The sequence below is a fragment of the Aquarana catesbeiana genome, linkage group LG02 (genome assembly GCF_042186555.1).
Source record: "Aquarana catesbeiana isolate 2022-GZ linkage group LG02, ASM4218655v1, whole genome shotgun sequence".
Classification (NCBI taxonomy): Eukaryota; Metazoa; Chordata; class Amphibia; order Anura; family Ranidae; genus Aquarana; species Aquarana catesbeiana.
Window position 1 is genome coordinate 263,387,679 of NC_133325.1, and position 17,954 is coordinate 263,405,632.

Here is a 17,954-nt window from a genome sequence, read left to right on the forward strand (position 1 = left end):
TTGAAGCCCAGAATGGCAGGGATCACTGGGGCAAGGCTGCACTGGGGCAAGGCTGCACTGGGGCAAGGCTGCATTGGGGAAGTCTGCATTGGGGAAGGCTGCACTGACAAGGCTGCGCTGGGGAAGGCTGCACTGACAAGGCTGCACTGGGGAAGTCTGCACTGACAAGGCTGCACTGGGGAAGTCTGCACTGACAAGGCTGCACTGGGGAAGGCTGCACTGACATGGATGCACTGGGGAAGGCTGCACTGACATGGCTGCACTGACATGGCTGCACTGACATGGCTGCACTGACAAGGCTGCACTGACAAGGCTGCAATGATGGGCATTTAAATGTAAGTTTTTTTCCCTTCAACTTCCCTCCTAAAAGTTTTTTTTTCCTTAAAATTCCCTCCTAAATTGGGGTGCGTGTTATACGCCGGTGCGTGTTATACGCCGATAAATACGGTATTTAATCGTAATTAATTGCATGAAGGTAAAAAACCTTCTGTGTGCAGCAGCCCCCCCTAATTCTTACCTGAGCCCCCTCTCGATCCAGCAATGTCCACGAGAGCCTTGGCTGTCTGGGGACTCACACTCCTGATTGGCTTGTGGCAGCAGGGGGAGCCATTGGCTCACACTGCTGTCAATCACAGCCCGTGAGCCAATCAGAAGATGGAGGGAGTGGAGTCGAGCCATGGCTCCGTGTGTGAACCACTGCACACAATACCCTAAAGAGGGCCTGTACTATGGAAGGGGTCCCCAAAAAAGGCAAACAGAGGGCAAATGGCCCTCAAGGGTCATTAATACTGCCTGTGATTTGCCTTCAGCTGATCTTTTCATTGTTATTGACTTGCATTGCCTTTTTTCAAACTTGCAGAGGTGGCCATCTTGATAGAGACAGGGCTTTGCTTCCTCATATCAGAGCTGCCCCCTGATGACTGGTAATCTGATAATTATTGGGGCTATATATGAGAAGCAACAGTGAAGGTGCAGGAAGCACATATCCACAGAATAAATAAAGCAGAAGCACGGAGATGTTTGCACTGCAGACCTTCAGATACTTTCTTTCCAGTGAGATAAATAATATGATAATGACATCAATGACACCAAATGACACCAAATCTAATGAGTCTAGAAGACAGAAGCATAGTGCCTTAAATGATCTCAAGCTGCAGATATAAAAATATGAGGCAGCAGCTCAAGAATGCCAAGGCAAATGAATTGCACTGCCATTTTTCTGGAGAAATTTCAGACAAAAGTTAAATCCTTCAGGATAGTGCTTGGGTACATTTACAGTAGAAGTCCAGTCAAATCCTATTTAAACTTAAACCTGCTCCCATCCCCATTCTAGGTCCTACACTAACTACCCTGCAGAGGAAACATGTGACATGATCAGTTCCCAGGGCTAGCCTCTGGATAGAGAATGGACAGCCAACAATGGATGCCTCATAGTAAGTCTATGGGTAATGTCACCACATAGGCTTTACAGCTGTTGTCTGCGATTTCTCCTATTCACTGAAACTGGCGGCTTTGGAGATCACGTAATCAGACAGACACTGTCACTATTTAGCCTGCAGTAGTTTTTACCTCCTTGCTGCAGTGGTTCTCCTAGACCCGTGATTCCTTTTACATTTGTTGTTTGGCTTTTATGCTTACTTATGGGCAAAGCCTGCTATTTTGTGGGTTTATATTTCCTTTCCCTTCTATTACTTCTTGGTCTGCCTCCCAGTTTGCTTCCCTATCGGACACAGTTGCCTGAGCAACTTCTACTCTGGGCTCCAGTTTGCCTACTATTATGTGTATTCAGTGTCTGACTTCCCGTGTACCAATCACCTGCTTTGTCTACTGTTTGTATTTAAATACCGCCCACCCTGACCTTGGCTTGTTTCCTGGATTTGCTTCTGTCTCCTGCTATTTGTACTCCGCACATGTTAGTGGTCTCCGCATCCTAAGCTGGGCATACCTGGGGGCCGTGGCCTGATTACAGCTTGCTGCAAGTCCATCCCCACCATTAGGGGCCCTGGTAAAGAAGCAGGCTGGGGCTTAGAGTTGGAAATCTACAAGCAAGGGCTCACTATCACTGAAACCTGGCAGACAGCATTTAGATTAGGTCTTTTCCTCTCCATCTTTCCTCTACAGGGTAGTTAGTATAGGGCTTAGAATGGGGGTGGGAGCAGGTTTAAGTTTATATAGGATATGACTGGACTTCTACTTACTTTAACATTTCAAAATGTTCCCTATAACATAGCAACGCCTAATTTTTCAATCAGGTCCACCTTAAATTCATCTGGAAAAACAAAAGCAGGCATCATTTGAAATAAATAGGCACAAGAACATGTGTGCTTGTTCTCTAATCCTACCCAAAACTTATAAAAAGCCTCACTGACCCGTTTTAGGTTCAGCATACCACCACTCATAGTTTAATTAGTCTGTTTAGGACAGTAATTTAGAATTCCTTATTAGATAATATTGTAGATCTGTTAGTATTGCGACAAGCACACTTGAAAACCTATTACAGCAATAATTCAGATCTTGCATTCAGCAAAAAAGTACATAAACAGAGGTTACCTTTGGTCAAAAAGATTAGAAGATCCAAATATATAGGCAGCAGATAATATACACAAGCTTGACGCCTATCTGCCGGGAAAGTAAAAATCCTACCTTGAAGTAGGGTTTGGAAAAATGGTTTTACTTCTCTGATCCACCAATTCCCAGCAGCCGTTGCTCTTCTTTACTCCCCCGCACTTCATGAGTGGGCTGCTCCTCCAGGTCCTCACATCCAGTGTAGGGCTATGAGCTCTGCATTGTACTTGATTACATCAGAGGATCTGGGACTGCTGAATCACAGGGGAGAGGGGGCTGCAGGGACTGGTCTAGCAGCACAGAGGGAGCCTGCAGGAGCTGAGGATTTGGTAAGGTAGATTACCCCGCACAACGCTGTGACCGGCGACATCTCTCCTGGAGTTACTTCTGGGTTTGTGGGCTCCAGCGCTGTGATTGGCCAGAGCCGCGATGAAGTTACTTCCACGAATGCGCATGGGAGCTTCTGGTCACCGCACCAGCCCTGAAGAAACGGCACGAGCAGGCCGTTTCTTCAGTGCGCATGCACCGATGATGTTGGCGCAAGCTTATATGGTAAGTTTCTCCTAAACCTAAGCAGGTTTAGGAAATGTTTACAGGAGCTACACGTAAGCCTTATTATAGGCTTACCTGTAGGTACAAGTGGTGTAACTAGGTTTACAACCACTTTAAATAAGCATTGAACCCTCTCAGTGTGGGGGCAAACTCACTATAAGGAAGAATTTTTACTTTCCTCAATATTCATCTTTAAATTTTCTCATAATGTTTGAGTTAGCCTTATCACATTTTACCTCCTGAACCTAATTAACGGTCTTTTATTGAGATGGGTATATTAATTGACTATGGGGTTAGGGAAAGATCAGCCTTTCCAAAATGCGTATCATTTCCCATTTCTATATGCCTGCATGTACTGAACATTTTGACATGCAGTTTTAACTAAAGGCAATATAAGCTTGGACAAATAAAAAATATAGGTTGTAAATAGCATCCAGATCAATGTTGGCTTTTTTTTTTTTTTCAATTTAATATACACAAGACAGCGCTAATCTGTTTGCGTGTGCTGGCCAAAATCAATTTTGCTGTATACATTTTTATAAGTCAATCCTAATGATTTTATCTTGTTTTATACTTGGTACATTCAGGATGCTCTAATTATAATCCTAAAGAGTAGATGATTACTGGTACATAAAAGAATACATAAAATTCAGTAAACGCTTCAACTCACCAGTATTACATATCGTTATGTATGGTATAATGATGCAATGTTGTGTTTGCTATGCTCATTATTATTTATCATTTCTGGCAAATAGGTATGATTCATAAACATTTATGTACCCATTATTAAAACATATTTGTTTCCTCTTACTACATTAATTTATAAACATATTTTACAGTTTAAAACAGCTGTTGCTGTGTCTGGTTATTAAAACAATAGTGTGTAAAGCCTACGGATAATATAAATTTTAATATTGAATATTAGTTGTAACAAATTCTGAAAATGAATACCCAAGTAATTGTAAAATATTTACTACATTAATTACAGATGTGCCTTTGCATATAGTTTAAAATCATCAGATGACTGTGCATTTGGGGCTATTGCAGTTCTGATTGGTCCATAATAAATGATAAGCAAGATTTGCTCTAATTAAATAATGCAAATTCAATGGCCAATGTTCATCTTTCACATACAATGATACTGGTTGGCCATTCATAAATATTGGATCTAGATAGTATAGGTGCCTGATGAATTACAGTAGATTGTCACATGACCGAGGACATACAGTAATTACCAAACAGCAACAGGGTAAGAAGGAACATAGGCACAGGATTCTTTATTTTATGCTTGCTTTATCTTGGGAGCTCTGGGCATGTTGGGAACATTAAGCTGCAAAAATGGGGAAGGAAAGTCTTAGGGCTCTTTATATATGCCTTGAAAAAACTTTCACTGAGAGATATATATACAGAGGATGTGCTTGCTAACATCCTTCTAAAAATGTGAGTTGTCTCTAAAGTACTGGAGCCACTGATGTTCCATGACAGACAGTCAATTCTTTTCTTTTTCTTTTTTTTTTTTCTTTTCTTTTTTCTTTTCCTTCCTTTTCTTCTCTTTTGTCTTTTCTTTTCCTTTTTCTTTTCCTTTTCCTTTTTATCCTTTTCTCTTTTTTTCTTGTCCTTCCCTTTCTTCCCTTTCGCCTTTTTTTTTTCCTTTTTCTCTTCTCTTTTCTTTTCCTTTTTCTTTTTTCTTCTCTTTTGTCTTTTCTTTTCCTTTTCCCTTTTTTCCTTTATTTTCCTTCCTTTTCTTCTATTTTGTCTTTTCTTTTCATTTCCTTGTTCTCCTTTTCTTTTCCCTTTTCCCTGTCTTTGCCTTTTCTTTTATTTTTTTTTTTCCAAAAATATTATATTAGAAAAACAAAATACTAGCCTGGATATGACTAGTATAAGTATTAGTATTAACCTGGTCATAGCTACAGCTCTTCTCAAAAAAGACATCTGTAAAGCAGAAACCTGGATATCATAACTCAAATACCCAAATGTATAAAAAAAATAGCTGCTACATTGTGTAACATGTGTAACCAGTGACATTGGCGGAGGCGCATAATGTATACATCCAGGGCTGTCTTTATGTGGGGCAAACGGGCCAGCTGCCCAGGTCTCAGTCATTGTTGGAGGGCCCAAAGCAGCTGCCCTTTGAGCCCCATGCTGCCCGCAGTTTTCCCGGAGTAGAGGGTGCAGCCGACCGTCCCCATCCCCCTCCCTCTTGCTCTCCCAAGCGGCCACGCTATGACAGGGGAGAAGCACAGCTGTGGGCTGCATGTGCTAGATAGTCTGCTTGCCCCACTTCTCCCTTGTCAGGAGCTGCAGAACCGGAGCGGCTGTGTCTGTGAGTGGCACTCTGTGTTCCTCCCGCTCCCACCCCCGCCTATCAGACCTGTGTAGCACAGAGCCAAGTGAAGTGTTCTGGCTGTGTGCTACTGCTACAGGTCTGTTAGGCAGACACTGCACTGTGTTGCACCGCTGTGTAGAACTGTAGAGAGAGGGGGAGGGGGCTTCTGCAGAGAATCAGCTGTAGTGAGGTTGGAGCCTTGGAGGTATAGTGCAAGGTGGGGAGGAGGGGTGAATTTTGTGAAAAGAGGTGAGAGTGGTTTAGGGAGGGGCAGGTTGTGTAAGCTGTTTCACATCCACAGATTGGGGTGTAAGCTGGTATATAGGTGAGCTATGGGAGGGGGTACAGAGGTGAGCTATGTGGGGGGGATACAGAGGTGAGCTATGTGGGGTGAGGATACAGAGGTGAGCTATATGGGGGGAGGAGATACAGAGGTGAGCTATATGGGGAGGATACAGAGGTGAGCTGTGGACGGGGGGATACAGAGGTGAGCTGTGGATGGAGGAATACAGAGGTGAGCTGTGGTCAGAGGGATACAGATGTGAGCTGTGCTGGGGGTCTAGAGGTGAGCTGTGGATGGGGGGGTACAGAGGTAAGCTGTGGACAGAGGGATACAGAGATGAGTTTTGGCCGGGGGTCCAGAGGTGAGCTGTGGAAGGGGGATATAGAGGTGAGCTGTGAAAGGGGGATACAGAGGGGATCTGTGGATGGAGGGATACAGAGGTGAGCTGTGGCCGGGGGTCCAGAGGTGAGCTGTGAATAGGGGTTATACAGAGGTAAACTGTGGATGGAGAGATACAGGGGTGAGCTGTGGACGGAGGGATACAGAGGTGAGCTGTGGCTGGGGGTCGAGAGGTGAGCTGTGGATGGGGGGGATACAGAAGTGAGCTGTGGAAGGGGCATACAGAGGTGAGCTGTGGACAGGGGATACACAGGTGAGCTGTGGACGGGGGGATACACAGGTAAGCTGTGGATGGGGGGATACAGAGGTAAGCTGTGGATGGGGGGATACAGAGGTAAGCTGTGGATGGGGGGATACAGAGGTAAGCTGTGGACGGGGGGATACAGAGATAAAATGTAGATGGGGTGCAGAGGTAAGCAAAGAGGTGTGCAGAAGTGAGCAATAGATGATACAAACACGTCAGCACTGCACAGTATGCACTCCTAAGCCCTCTGTGTTATGCAAGACAGAGTGCGGTACTCTGTGCCTCTTTCTCCTTTTTCAATGCGCTGATTATTTGGAGCTGTTCTATGTCGCTCTGCAAGGAAGTTCCTGCACCTATTCTCCAAGAAAAAAAAAGCTCTGGCTACAAGCCAGCCCGCTGTCTCCCTGTCCCTAGCAACCAATCAGTGAGCGTGGACCAGTTCTTCATGTTTATGTTTTTAACGTTTTTTGAGATTATTATACAAGATCTATATAGCGCCAAAAGTTTGTGCAGCACTCTACAACATGAGGGCAGAGAGTACAGTTACAATACAATACAATACATAAGTCTGTGTGTGTTTATTTGTTTTTTGGGATGTTGGGTGGAAAACAAAATTGCACTGATGGAAAAGATGGCCCTGTATACATCTCAGCCCATATGGACATAAACAAATGTATGTAGATATAAGCAAATACACAAAGAAGCACCAAGCACACTCAGCTGCTTCAAGGGCCACTCAGTTGTTGCACCTCACTCTGTAAAGGTACCTAATAATCTCATATATACATGCATAACTATGCTGCAATCAGCAATCACCGTGAACTCTCAAAAGGCCACAATATTGTCCTAGTTTTTTGCAGCCAAAGGAATGTCTTAAGCTACAGTGAATCATATACAAATGCTAATTGTAAAAATGTTTTAAAAAGATGCTAAGTAGGATATTCATTTTATGCCTCAGTGATTGGTTAGAAAAGCAAGATCAGCCTTGCTCTTGTCAGGTCATTTTTGTCAGTCTAAGAATGCTACAATGCTCATTACTTCATATATATGCAATAATATTTACTTCTATTTTTAAATAATGTATGTTACACTTTATCATACATATATTTTGTCTTCATCAGGTCTTTCTTGGATGTGGTCAACCTAAATCTCTTCGTTCTTCGAGGACACTGAGATCACTTTCGGGAAGATATAACATACACTTTAAACCCTACAGTTTACATGAAAAACCAACAACTGCTGTTGGTACCAGTATGGATAGATTGGTATGCCCTTACTATACGTTATATATTCTATATATCAAAATGGCAAGAATGAGATTTGGTACTTTAATTGTATATGTATGGCTGTTTTATTACCACAAAAAAACTTTATAACCCAATATTCATATTTCCTCTCTTACAGCAACAATTAATACAGGATTATAGTCTACCATAAAGATTGGAGTGCTATACCAAAACAATCCTGTACAGTGTTGGTGTTGGATATGGTACATCGTTTTACTTTTGTTATGTTTTGATTTTTATTTTTATTAACACTGTAAACTTTTTTATTGTTTAATTTTTACCAAGTTGGCTTTAAAGTAAAACTATAGGCAAAACATTTGGATAGAGTAATGCCCCGTACACACGGTCGGACTTTGTTCGGACATTCCGACAACAAAATCCTAGGATTTTTTCAGACGGATGTTGGCTCAAACTTGTCTTGCATACACATGGTCACACAAAGTTGTCGGAAAATCCGATCGTTCTAAACGCGGTGGCGTAAAACACGTACGTCGGGACTATAAACGGGGCAGTGGCCAACAGCTTTCATCTCTTTATTTATTCTGAGCATGCGTGGCACTTTGTCCATCGGATTTGTGTACACACGATCGGAATTTCCGACAACGGATTTTGTTGTCGGAAAATTTTATATCCTGCTCTCAAACTTTGTGTGTCGGAAAATCCGATGGAAAATGTGTGATGGAGCCTACATACGGTCGGAATTTCCGACAACAAGGTCCTATCACACATTTTCCGTCGGAAAATCAGGCCGTGTGTATGGGGCATTAGAGAGGATATCACCCTTGTCAGGTTTTTTTTTTTCACCATCTGTGTCCCATTGCAGGGATTTACCTTTACTTCCTGTCCTATAGTCAAACAGGAAGTCATAGAAAATCCCTGCAAATTAAGGGAATTCCTTGGGGACCCTCAGGTCATCAGAACTAGTGTCCCCATTGGAAGATTTTCACCCTTATTACTTTTCTGGGGACAAACCAAAATTTGGAACTTTCTTTTACTTTCACGTTCAATGATCATCGTAAACAGGTCAAATAGAGAAAGTAAATCTCCTTAACAGGGAACAGACAGCAATTAAACCTGACAGGTGTTCTAAGCTATCTCTACTCGAACAAAAACAAAAAAAATGTTTTGCTTTTATTTATACTTTAAGCTACTGTAGGTACTAGGTGTTGGAAAAGAGCATATCAAACAAATAATTAGACCTCCAGGCCCAAGCTGTGCATAATGACACAAAAAGTGATCCTTAAATTAATATTGCACTACATAAATTGTCTTTGGCTAAGAAAAGACTGATTACTCTGTATTTAGGAGTTTCAAAAATTGCGCGATAAAAAACAAATTCCTTCACGTTCCCAGTTTGGCATTTTCTCACCATTGACTTAACAAATAGGAAAGTTCTGCTAAAATGAAACAAAACACAAATACAAAGCAAATTACAACAAATGATCATTAAACAAAATAACAACTTATAATTGCATGAAGAGGTACTTTACTCAAGGCATTGGGTAGAGAAGCACTAGATCAGGGTTTCTCAACTTTTCTACCTAGGAGGAACCCTTGACAAAAAGTTTGAGATTCCGGGGAACCCATGAAATAATGTTCACATCTACATCTTATGGAACATTGGTGTGATCAGCAAGCTGTTGATATAACAACAAATATTTTTAGAAAAAGCATTTACAAATAGAATAAATATTAAAACATACTATTTAATGTGAAACTTGTGGATTTTGTTCTACACAAATGCTTAATTCTGGGTCAAACTTGAGATAAGCAGTGTACAGGGGGCCAGGAAGATGGCATACAGAGGGTCAGCAGGGCAGAACATGGGGTTTAGCAGGGCAGATCACATGGGCTCATCATGGCAAAAAATAGGTGTCAGCATGGCAAACTGTAAGGGTCAGCAGGGCAGACTAGAGGGGGTCAGCAGGGCAGAGAAGAGGGATTCAGCAGGGCAGAGTACAGGGGGTCAGCAGGGCAGATTACAGGGGATTAGGTGGACAGATTACAGGGGGTTGGTGGGCACATTAGATAAAGAAAGGGCACATTACATAAGAGCAGGGCACAAATGGTCTCAGATGGCCCAGGATAGAGTATATCTGCTTCCCAGGCTGTGTAAATTCTTATACTGTAGGCTCCAGAAGTTGGGCAGGGCATTTTACAGAACAATACAGTACAACAAATTCCCCAACATATTTACCTGCTAGCCAACTAGACAAATTAAAACTGTTATTTGGATTAGACATGCATTTTTTGGTTGCATGCATTTACAAATATATGTGAAGACACATTGCCGCACCAAGGCCTTTCTGCAAAGTGTGATACCTAAGGCTGGGCATAGACAGATCAAATTTCGATCTGTGTGTGGCCCTTTCTTGCTCATCACTGGAAATTTTTTGTTGATCAGTTGCTGATGATTAGTGTATTCTGACAGCAGGGGGAGCCACTGTCAGAATACAACGTCCAGGTGAAGGAATTCCTCCAACTATCTTGTTTTGTGTGTTTTTTGTTTTTTTTTATTCAGCCCTTAAGAATCGGTATTAACTTTGAGACAAGTTGGTTATACTGCTGTCTACAGGAGATTGGACAAAAGCAAACAAAGCTCTTAGTTAGCCAGATCTAAAATTGGCCATAGATGGACCTTTTTTTTTTTTCATTAGCCAGGCATCTGATCAAAAAAAAAACAAAACAAATTCACACATTCAAGGTGGATGGAGAAATCCATCTCACTGTGTTATTTTATTCTGACAGTGGGACTCCTCTGCTGTCTGAATATACTGATCAATTCTGCAGCTGATTGGCTGCATATGCTGACTGAATGAAACATTTACAACATTCCTGATCGAGAGAAGCCAAATATTAGAGCCAAATATTAGATCGACTTCTCTTTAGCGAGAACAGCCCATAAATAGATCAAAATTCTGCCAGTCCCTGCTAAACCAGACAGATTTTGATCTATCTATGTCCAGCTTAACCCCTTCCCATTCCATCATTCTCCAGTTTTTGCTTGCGTCTTAGGAGACTGGATGTTATTTCTCTGCTAAGAGAAGCAGACCCTTTCCTTCTTCTAGATAAGACCCAATCCATGGGTTTTTCTCCCACAAAGACAACATCTCGGTTCTTAGGTTCTGCAGTTCTGGAACCGATCATCCCTTTGCTTTTTGCATGAGGGTTTTGGGCTTGATGGCCTCCTTTGAGGCTATTATGTGTGCCAGATTTCATTTAAGACTGTTACAACTCAACATCCAAGCTCTGTGGAACAAGAAGAAACATTCTCCAGATAAAGCATCCAACTCCCAGGACCAGGCTACTCTTGGCCTGGTGGCTCATGAATGCAGCTCTGAATTCAGGAAAATCTTTCCTGTCCTCGGTTTGGAAGATTCTCATGACAGACACCAGCCTAACAGGCTGGGTAGGATTCCTGGGCATCCTTTCAATGTAAGCATTTTGTCCTAAAATCCACATATAGGAATTCAGAGTAATTTGGTTATCCTTTCAACACTGGGCCTATAAACTTTAGAATCATCCAACCTGGATTTAGCTGGACAAGGCCACAGCAGTGGTGTAAATCAACCATTAGGGAGGAACCAACAGCCTCACTTCATCTTCCAGCCCTATCTACTGTGCACATTCTTTGCGAGGAAAATTGGTCAATGTCTGGATTGTGCAGAATGGCCCTTCACCTATAGATATTTCTAGACCTCTGTCACAGGTGGAGAACACCAGACATGGATCTCCTGGTTTCCAGATCCAACAACAAACTAGTCAGGTTTGTCCCTGAGTTCAGGGATCCTCTAGCCATAGGATCAGATTCCCTGATAACTCCATGGAATCTGTTCAACTTGATCCATGCCTTACCATCTGTAAAGCTCCTTCCTCATCTGCTTCTAAGAATCAAAAATGAAGGCATTCGAGTGCTACTTGCTGCAAAAAACGTGCTCAGATTAATGTGGTAATCTTGGACCTCAACAGACTTGTGGCAGACTCTCTGCGGGCTTCCCCATATTGCCAAATCTTCTGTTCAAAAGGTCAGTTTACTAGGGCTAAAACAACTAATCGATAAAATCGATAATAATCAATAATGAAATTTGTTTTCAATGATTTCCATTATCGATTAGTTGCTCCGATTACTTGGTCACAGAGCGCACCTTCATCCCTGCCTGTCAGCTCTGCCTTCGTCCGAGTGTTCTTTCTATATTCCCCTCTGTACAAGCTGGCGGCGCTGCTGTATACCTTTCACATAACATAACTCATGTGACCGGGCCCAGGTGCCTCTCTCCTCCTCTTTTCTGACGTCAGCAGGGAGATTCTCACCCCCACCCGCACTGCTGCCTCGTGAGAGGAGATAGAGAGAAGAGAGAAGCAGCCGGTCACGTGGGCGCCAAGCTGCGATATCAATAAGGTATACATACAGAGGCTTACTTTTCAAAGTAAAACAGTGACATGAATGATATTTCTGGGAGGACAAGTGCCCTGGGGGGGAATAATGCCCCATCTTTGGTGTTCCTGGTGGGGAATAGTGCCCCATCATTGGTGTTCCTGGGGGTAATATTTCCCCATCATCGGTGTTCCTGGGAATAGTGCCCTGTCATTGGTGTTCCTGGGGGGGAATAGTGCCCCATCATTGGTGTTCCTGGGGGGGAATATTTCCCCATCATCAGTGTTCCTGGGGGAATAGTGCCCCATCATTGGTGTTCCTGGAGGGAATAGAGCCCCATCATTGGTGTTCCTGGGGGAATATTTCCCCATCATCTGTGTTCCTGGGGGGAATAGTGCCCCATCATTGGTGTTCCTGGGGGGGAATAGTGCCCCATCATTGGTGTTCCTGGGGGGGGGAATCATGCTCCATCATTAGTGTTCCTGGGGGAAATATTTCCTCATCATTAGTGTTCCTGGGGGAAATATTTCCTCATCATTAGTATTCCTGGGGGAGAATAGTGCCACATCATTGGTGTTCCTGGGGGGGAATAGTGCTCCATCATTGGTGTTCGTGGGGGGATAATGCTCCATCATTGGTGTTCCTGGGGGGGATAGTGTCCCATCATTGGTGTCAGTTTGAGGAATACACAGACCTCTCACTCCCACACTCTGGTCCGGAGACGCCACCTCTCCTTCCCACAATCCGGTCCAGTTCCTCCAGCCCGCTCTCCCCCTTTTGGGTCTGGTCCCCTGTCCAAACAAACTCCCTTTCAATCGCAACCCCCTCTGGTCCAGTTCCTGTCCTACATGCCTCTCTTCCAAACTCCCTCCCTCCCAACCTACTTCCTCTATTGCCTCGTCTCCAAACTAGCTAACTCCCTACCACCCTCCAGTACGGTACCCTCTCCCATTCAGGGCCAGCCCCCTCACTGCATTGTCAGTAATAAATGAGGAATTTTCTTCAGTAGTTATGTTGAGTGTAACACTCAGTTTTTCATTATTATTTGAAATAAACAAAAAAATGGCATATTCATTTTTTTTTAGGATTTTATGAGATTAATTGATTAATCAAAACAATAATCGGCCAACTAATAAATTATGAAAATAATCTTTAGTTGCAGCCCTACAGTTTACCACCGTTCTTCACTGTCTTTGGCGTCTATGGCATGGCTGTTCGAGTCCAGGTACCCCTAAAAGCTAGGAATTCACTGCACCTGGAAAGTCTACTTCACATGGTGCAAGGCAAGGAATTTCCATCTCAAGAGGTACTTTGCGGCATGTACCCTTGCTTTTCTTCAGTCTGGCCTTAATCAACACCAGGGTGTCATTCACATAGCTCCACCTGTACATCCACACATATCTCTGTGGTATCTCGACCTGGTTCTGTCAGCTATTTAAAAGCTGCCCTTTCAAACCTAGCAGAGATTCCTCTACCTACTCTCACTCACAGGGTAGCTTCCTTGTTGCCATCAACTCTGCAAGGCGAGCTTCTGAATTAGCAGCTTTATCTTGTACAGAACCTTTTCTGGTGCTACACAGAATAAAGAGTGTCTTGAGCCCTAAGGCCCCATTTCTTCCTATAGTAGTTCTCCCTCTTACCATAACCAGGACATTGTGCTTTTATCTCTCTGACTTGTGCTGTTACATTCCAAGGAGATATTTCTCCATTGTTTGGATGTGACGTGAGCTGTTCGAGTTTATCTCTAGGCTGTTGATTCTCTACGACAGAATTTTCACCCATAAGAGATGTCTCATGTCCCTCGGTTGTTGAGTGGTTTAGGCCACCGAACATTCAAACCTATGGGTTCAGGATAAGGATCCTCCTTTTTTTGTCTGATGCACACCACTAGATCAGTTAGTGTTGCTGGGCTTCAACATCCGGAATCTGTTCTTCATATTTGAAAGCCTGCCACCTGTTCTTCTGTTCACATGTTCACAAAGTTTTACCAGATGGTTGTTCAGAGCTTTACTGATACCAGCTTCACACAAAAGGTTCTTCAGGCAGCTGTTGAGCTGTAAGCTACCACAGTCCCACCCCTCTGTCTTTATGATCTACTCCCACCCATTGCTTACATAAAACTGGAGCATAATCAGTGTGGGAAAGGTTCTATCTGACTAACAGCTATGTTTGTTAGTGTCAGATCTCCTGTAGGCATCAGTTTAACAGTATGTGTTAGAATTAATACTGATTCTATGTCCCTTAATGAACTCCAAGAAAATAATTTTCTGGCAGCAAGTACAAAAGTTTTAGTTTTTTTCAATTTTGACCAGTCTTAGATTTTTTTAGTAGTTTTCCTGTAAATAAAACGTATACACTTTTTTTCTATAATTCATTTAAAATAACAATAAAATTGTTTCTGGTACAAAGCATGATAAAGTTTTTTGCAAATGAAAGGAGACCCTTTTTTCCAATTTTGCAAATTTTTTAACTATAATTTTATTTTTTTATTTTTTTAAATTCCAAACTCATAAGGCACTGTGGTTACTACGTGTGCCATGGTACAAAACAGAAAATGATCTTTACAGTAGCATAAGATAGATTCAATATTCATAATATGCACCTGAGTTCCATAGTTACACTCAAGCATGGTGAGCACTGATTGGTGTGAGATGTGGCATTTGTAAAACACAAGGGGTAGGGTAGAGAATGAAAGGGAGGAAGGTAGGGGAGTAAGGAGGAAGGCTGGAGGGAACCAAGAAGAGAAAGGTGAAAAAACAGTCACTACAAAGACAATATTGGTAATGTGATTTACTACCTATTGCAAAAAGGTATATCTGAGATCAGGATCATGTAACATGATATGTGATTGAGCTAGCTAAGGGATGCTAATAAGTAGAGTTGAATAGTGTCATGCTTCAGGGTTTAGTTAGGTCAAAGCAATTATTAAGAACACCAAGAGCAATTGGGAAAAAATATGGTGGTCATAATGGAAGCAAGACTGGGTCATTAGGTCACAACTGTACATTTGTTGTGTGTAGCAAGCAGGGACAGGTTTTCTGGAAAACCGATCCTTTACAATAGGCTCCCGAAAATAAGAACTCAAATTGGGCATGGGTATTATGGATTCTATCACAGAGCCTCAAGTGGTTACCATATTTTTTTCCCAAAATCTTGCAATAAATATCTGACCACTAGTAATATATTAGTGAAAAAGGTGTGGTAGTTGCAAGGCCAGCGTTCAATCCCCACATCTGGGAGTGCAAGCACTGGATCAGGTGTAGAAGAGATGTGTTGATTGTAGATATAAATTGGAAGTTTTCCACAGCTGCACCATATATGTTGCAATGAGCCAATGTATCTGCATCCCTTCCAATACAGTGAATAATATTGGATAGCTGCAGGTATTTATAATAGCCCCTGTATGGGGATTACAAGGGTAGAATTCAGTTTGGAGAATTGTTTGAATGCATTTGAGAGATTCCAGCCATTTTGGGAGATCAAATTATTGCTATACCAGCCATTTCCCCATTCTTAGCATTTATATCTACAAGGAGTAGAGCAATGGAGGATAGAGGGAAGTACTGACCAATAGCTTGTTGCAGTATGTTTTCGACAGGGCCACAGAGTTCCACACTCATAAAGGTACAATTACAGGGTCCGTCGGCAGGTTGGAACTTTAAGGCCCATTATGCAAGTTTGCACATTTTTTATGCAACACTAAAAAAAAATAGCAAAAATAATGAAAAAAAAAAAAAGCTTAACGTTTAAAAGTAAAAAAGAAATAAAAAAAAACAGCATAAAAATAATATCTAAAGGATGAAAGGAGTTGATGAATGTTAATTAGGGTTAACTAAAGGTTAGCAATGCAGTAAATAGGAATATATGTTTTTACTTGAACAGTTTCTTTATCTGATGTCATATGCAGATCAAAAGTTTTCCCTTTGATCTACATATGAATGAGATGGTAAATACAATATAACAGTAGATTGTTTTAGAGTATTACAATTTAGATATTTTCCTCTGAATCAGGAAAATCTGTATATCTAATAAGGAATCTTTTCATATTGCAGACTGTGGTTTTGCATTATTGAAACAACAAGTCCAATACAAAAATAATCACTTTGTGCCACTTCATCTTTCAAACTATTCATTATGTTATAAAGTAAGCATGAAGTTTGCATTGCATCATAGATCATATTCAACAAAGCCAAGTTCTCAGCATTAAAAACAAAATAACATTTACTAAAACATAATATAAAATACCGTATCTAAAAGCACATTCCCAATCAAGTGGATTCATCTGTTTTATTATATTAGGCCTAATGCACATTGGTTTCTTGTAAATGCTGTTTATACTGACAAGAAGAAATCAGCATTATAAACTCACCTAAGCTGCATTTTTTAAAACCAGTTTAGGCGAGTTTAGCAGTGTTTGGAGTTTGACGTTTATTTATTTCAGTGGCCAGAATTTAAATTTATTCAGGCCATTGAAATAAATAGCAGAGGTGTCACCAGCCAGTGATTTCACACCGCGCTTACTCTATGAAGTGTGTCCCCCTAATAAGCGCGGTCCAATGCGCTTTGTTTACAATACACAAAGCCATGCCTGTAGAAGGGGCTGGAGCTCCGAGCCTGCTTGCCTGTCTGACCGTCTCGTCCATCCGGTGATGTCATTTCTGCCTGCGTTCCATGCTGGTTTGCTTCCTGGTTGCCACAGGATGCTCAGAGGACCTGCATCTGACCCTTACAGTCCCATGGATGGTATTCTCCCCCCACCCTGCTTTGATTAACTTGTTACCGGCTTACATCCTCCTAAACGGTATTACGCTATGTTGGTTACCTTTTCATTTTCATGCCTGGTGATTTGAGTTCATCCCAGTGGGGTAATCACGCAGGGAGGGCTTCATCCATCCATCCATTTCTATGGTGCCACTTACCCTGACACAGGGGAGGACATTCCAGTGATCCGGGTCTCTGGCTTCATGTATTGTAAACAAAGTGTATTAGACCACTCCTATTAGTGGGTCACACTTCCTATGCTAAGCACGGTGTGAAATCAATGGCTGGTTTTCACAAATTTTACGGCATTTGTGGGACTTTTCATCTTGATTGCTCTGAAGTGCATATATGGAATTGTGTTTATATGGAATGTACTGGGTTCAAATAATAATTTTTATTTATTAATTAGCACTGCACTTTAGCACTTTTGCACTTTTTTTACATTTTTATTTGTTCTGTGTCTGGACATTGTGAACAGCTGCTGTTACTGTTTATTATTTGTTTTCACTTTTGCGCAGTTTTATATATGTTTTTACATTGAAATAAATAAACTCTGAAGTGCTAAATGCGCCTAGAGTTTAGGCACTATTAGCAGTGTTCAGAGTTTTTAGTGGTCAAAATCCCCTCTCCTGAACGTGATTTCAGGGTGTTTAGAAAACATAATCGAAACGCTCCTGCTACTAAACTGCTAAAAACGTCCATGTGTGCATTTGGGGAGTTCAAGGGCAGAAAAAAAAAACACCTAAACTCACAAAAACGTGAGTTTAACAGCAGCAGTGTGCATGAGGTCTTAGTGTATAGCAAATCTATTTTTAACTGTGCACCATGACAGTACAAGTAATCGATTTTTAGTCTATAGTAGTTAGCCTGCATTTTCATCATTATTTATAACATGCTAGTGTTCATACCTGACGCATTAAGCATATATCCTCTTAATGTTACATATAAGTATTGTATCCACAGACAGCATACTGTATATATCTTTGTCCTAAGGTTTTTCATAGTTACTTTTACAGCCTTTGGTGTTTTAGGTTTAAACATTCCACAGAAATAATACCAGTATTTACTATCCTGCGCTCCCTTGTGTGAGACTACTAGTCAGGTGAAGGAGTCCACTTCATGCATCACCTACCTCCCTCCCAGGGTTGGTTAGTGCACCA

The 17,954-nt window shown here is 41.8% G+C and overlaps 1 protein-coding gene and 1 long non-coding RNA gene across 2 annotated transcripts in view; one reads left to right on the top strand and one right to left on the bottom strand.

Annotated features, from left to right (window-relative positions):
* The window catches only part of GPC6 (glypican 6), a 1,118,958-nt gene that overhangs the window by 973,161 nt on the left and 127,843 nt on the right, over positions 1-17,954 (top strand). Inside the window, exon 6 of the mRNA XM_073614370.1 lies at positions 7,494-7,637. Within this exon, the coding sequence (XP_073470471.1) occupies positions 7,494-7,637 (144 nt within the window). The remainder of the gene's footprint in view (positions 1-7,493; positions 7,638-17,954) is intronic.
* LOC141127669 (uncharacterized) overlaps positions 1-17,954 on the bottom strand; it is a 212,925-nt gene that overhangs the window by 22,283 nt on the left and 172,688 nt on the right. The window lies entirely within an intron of this gene.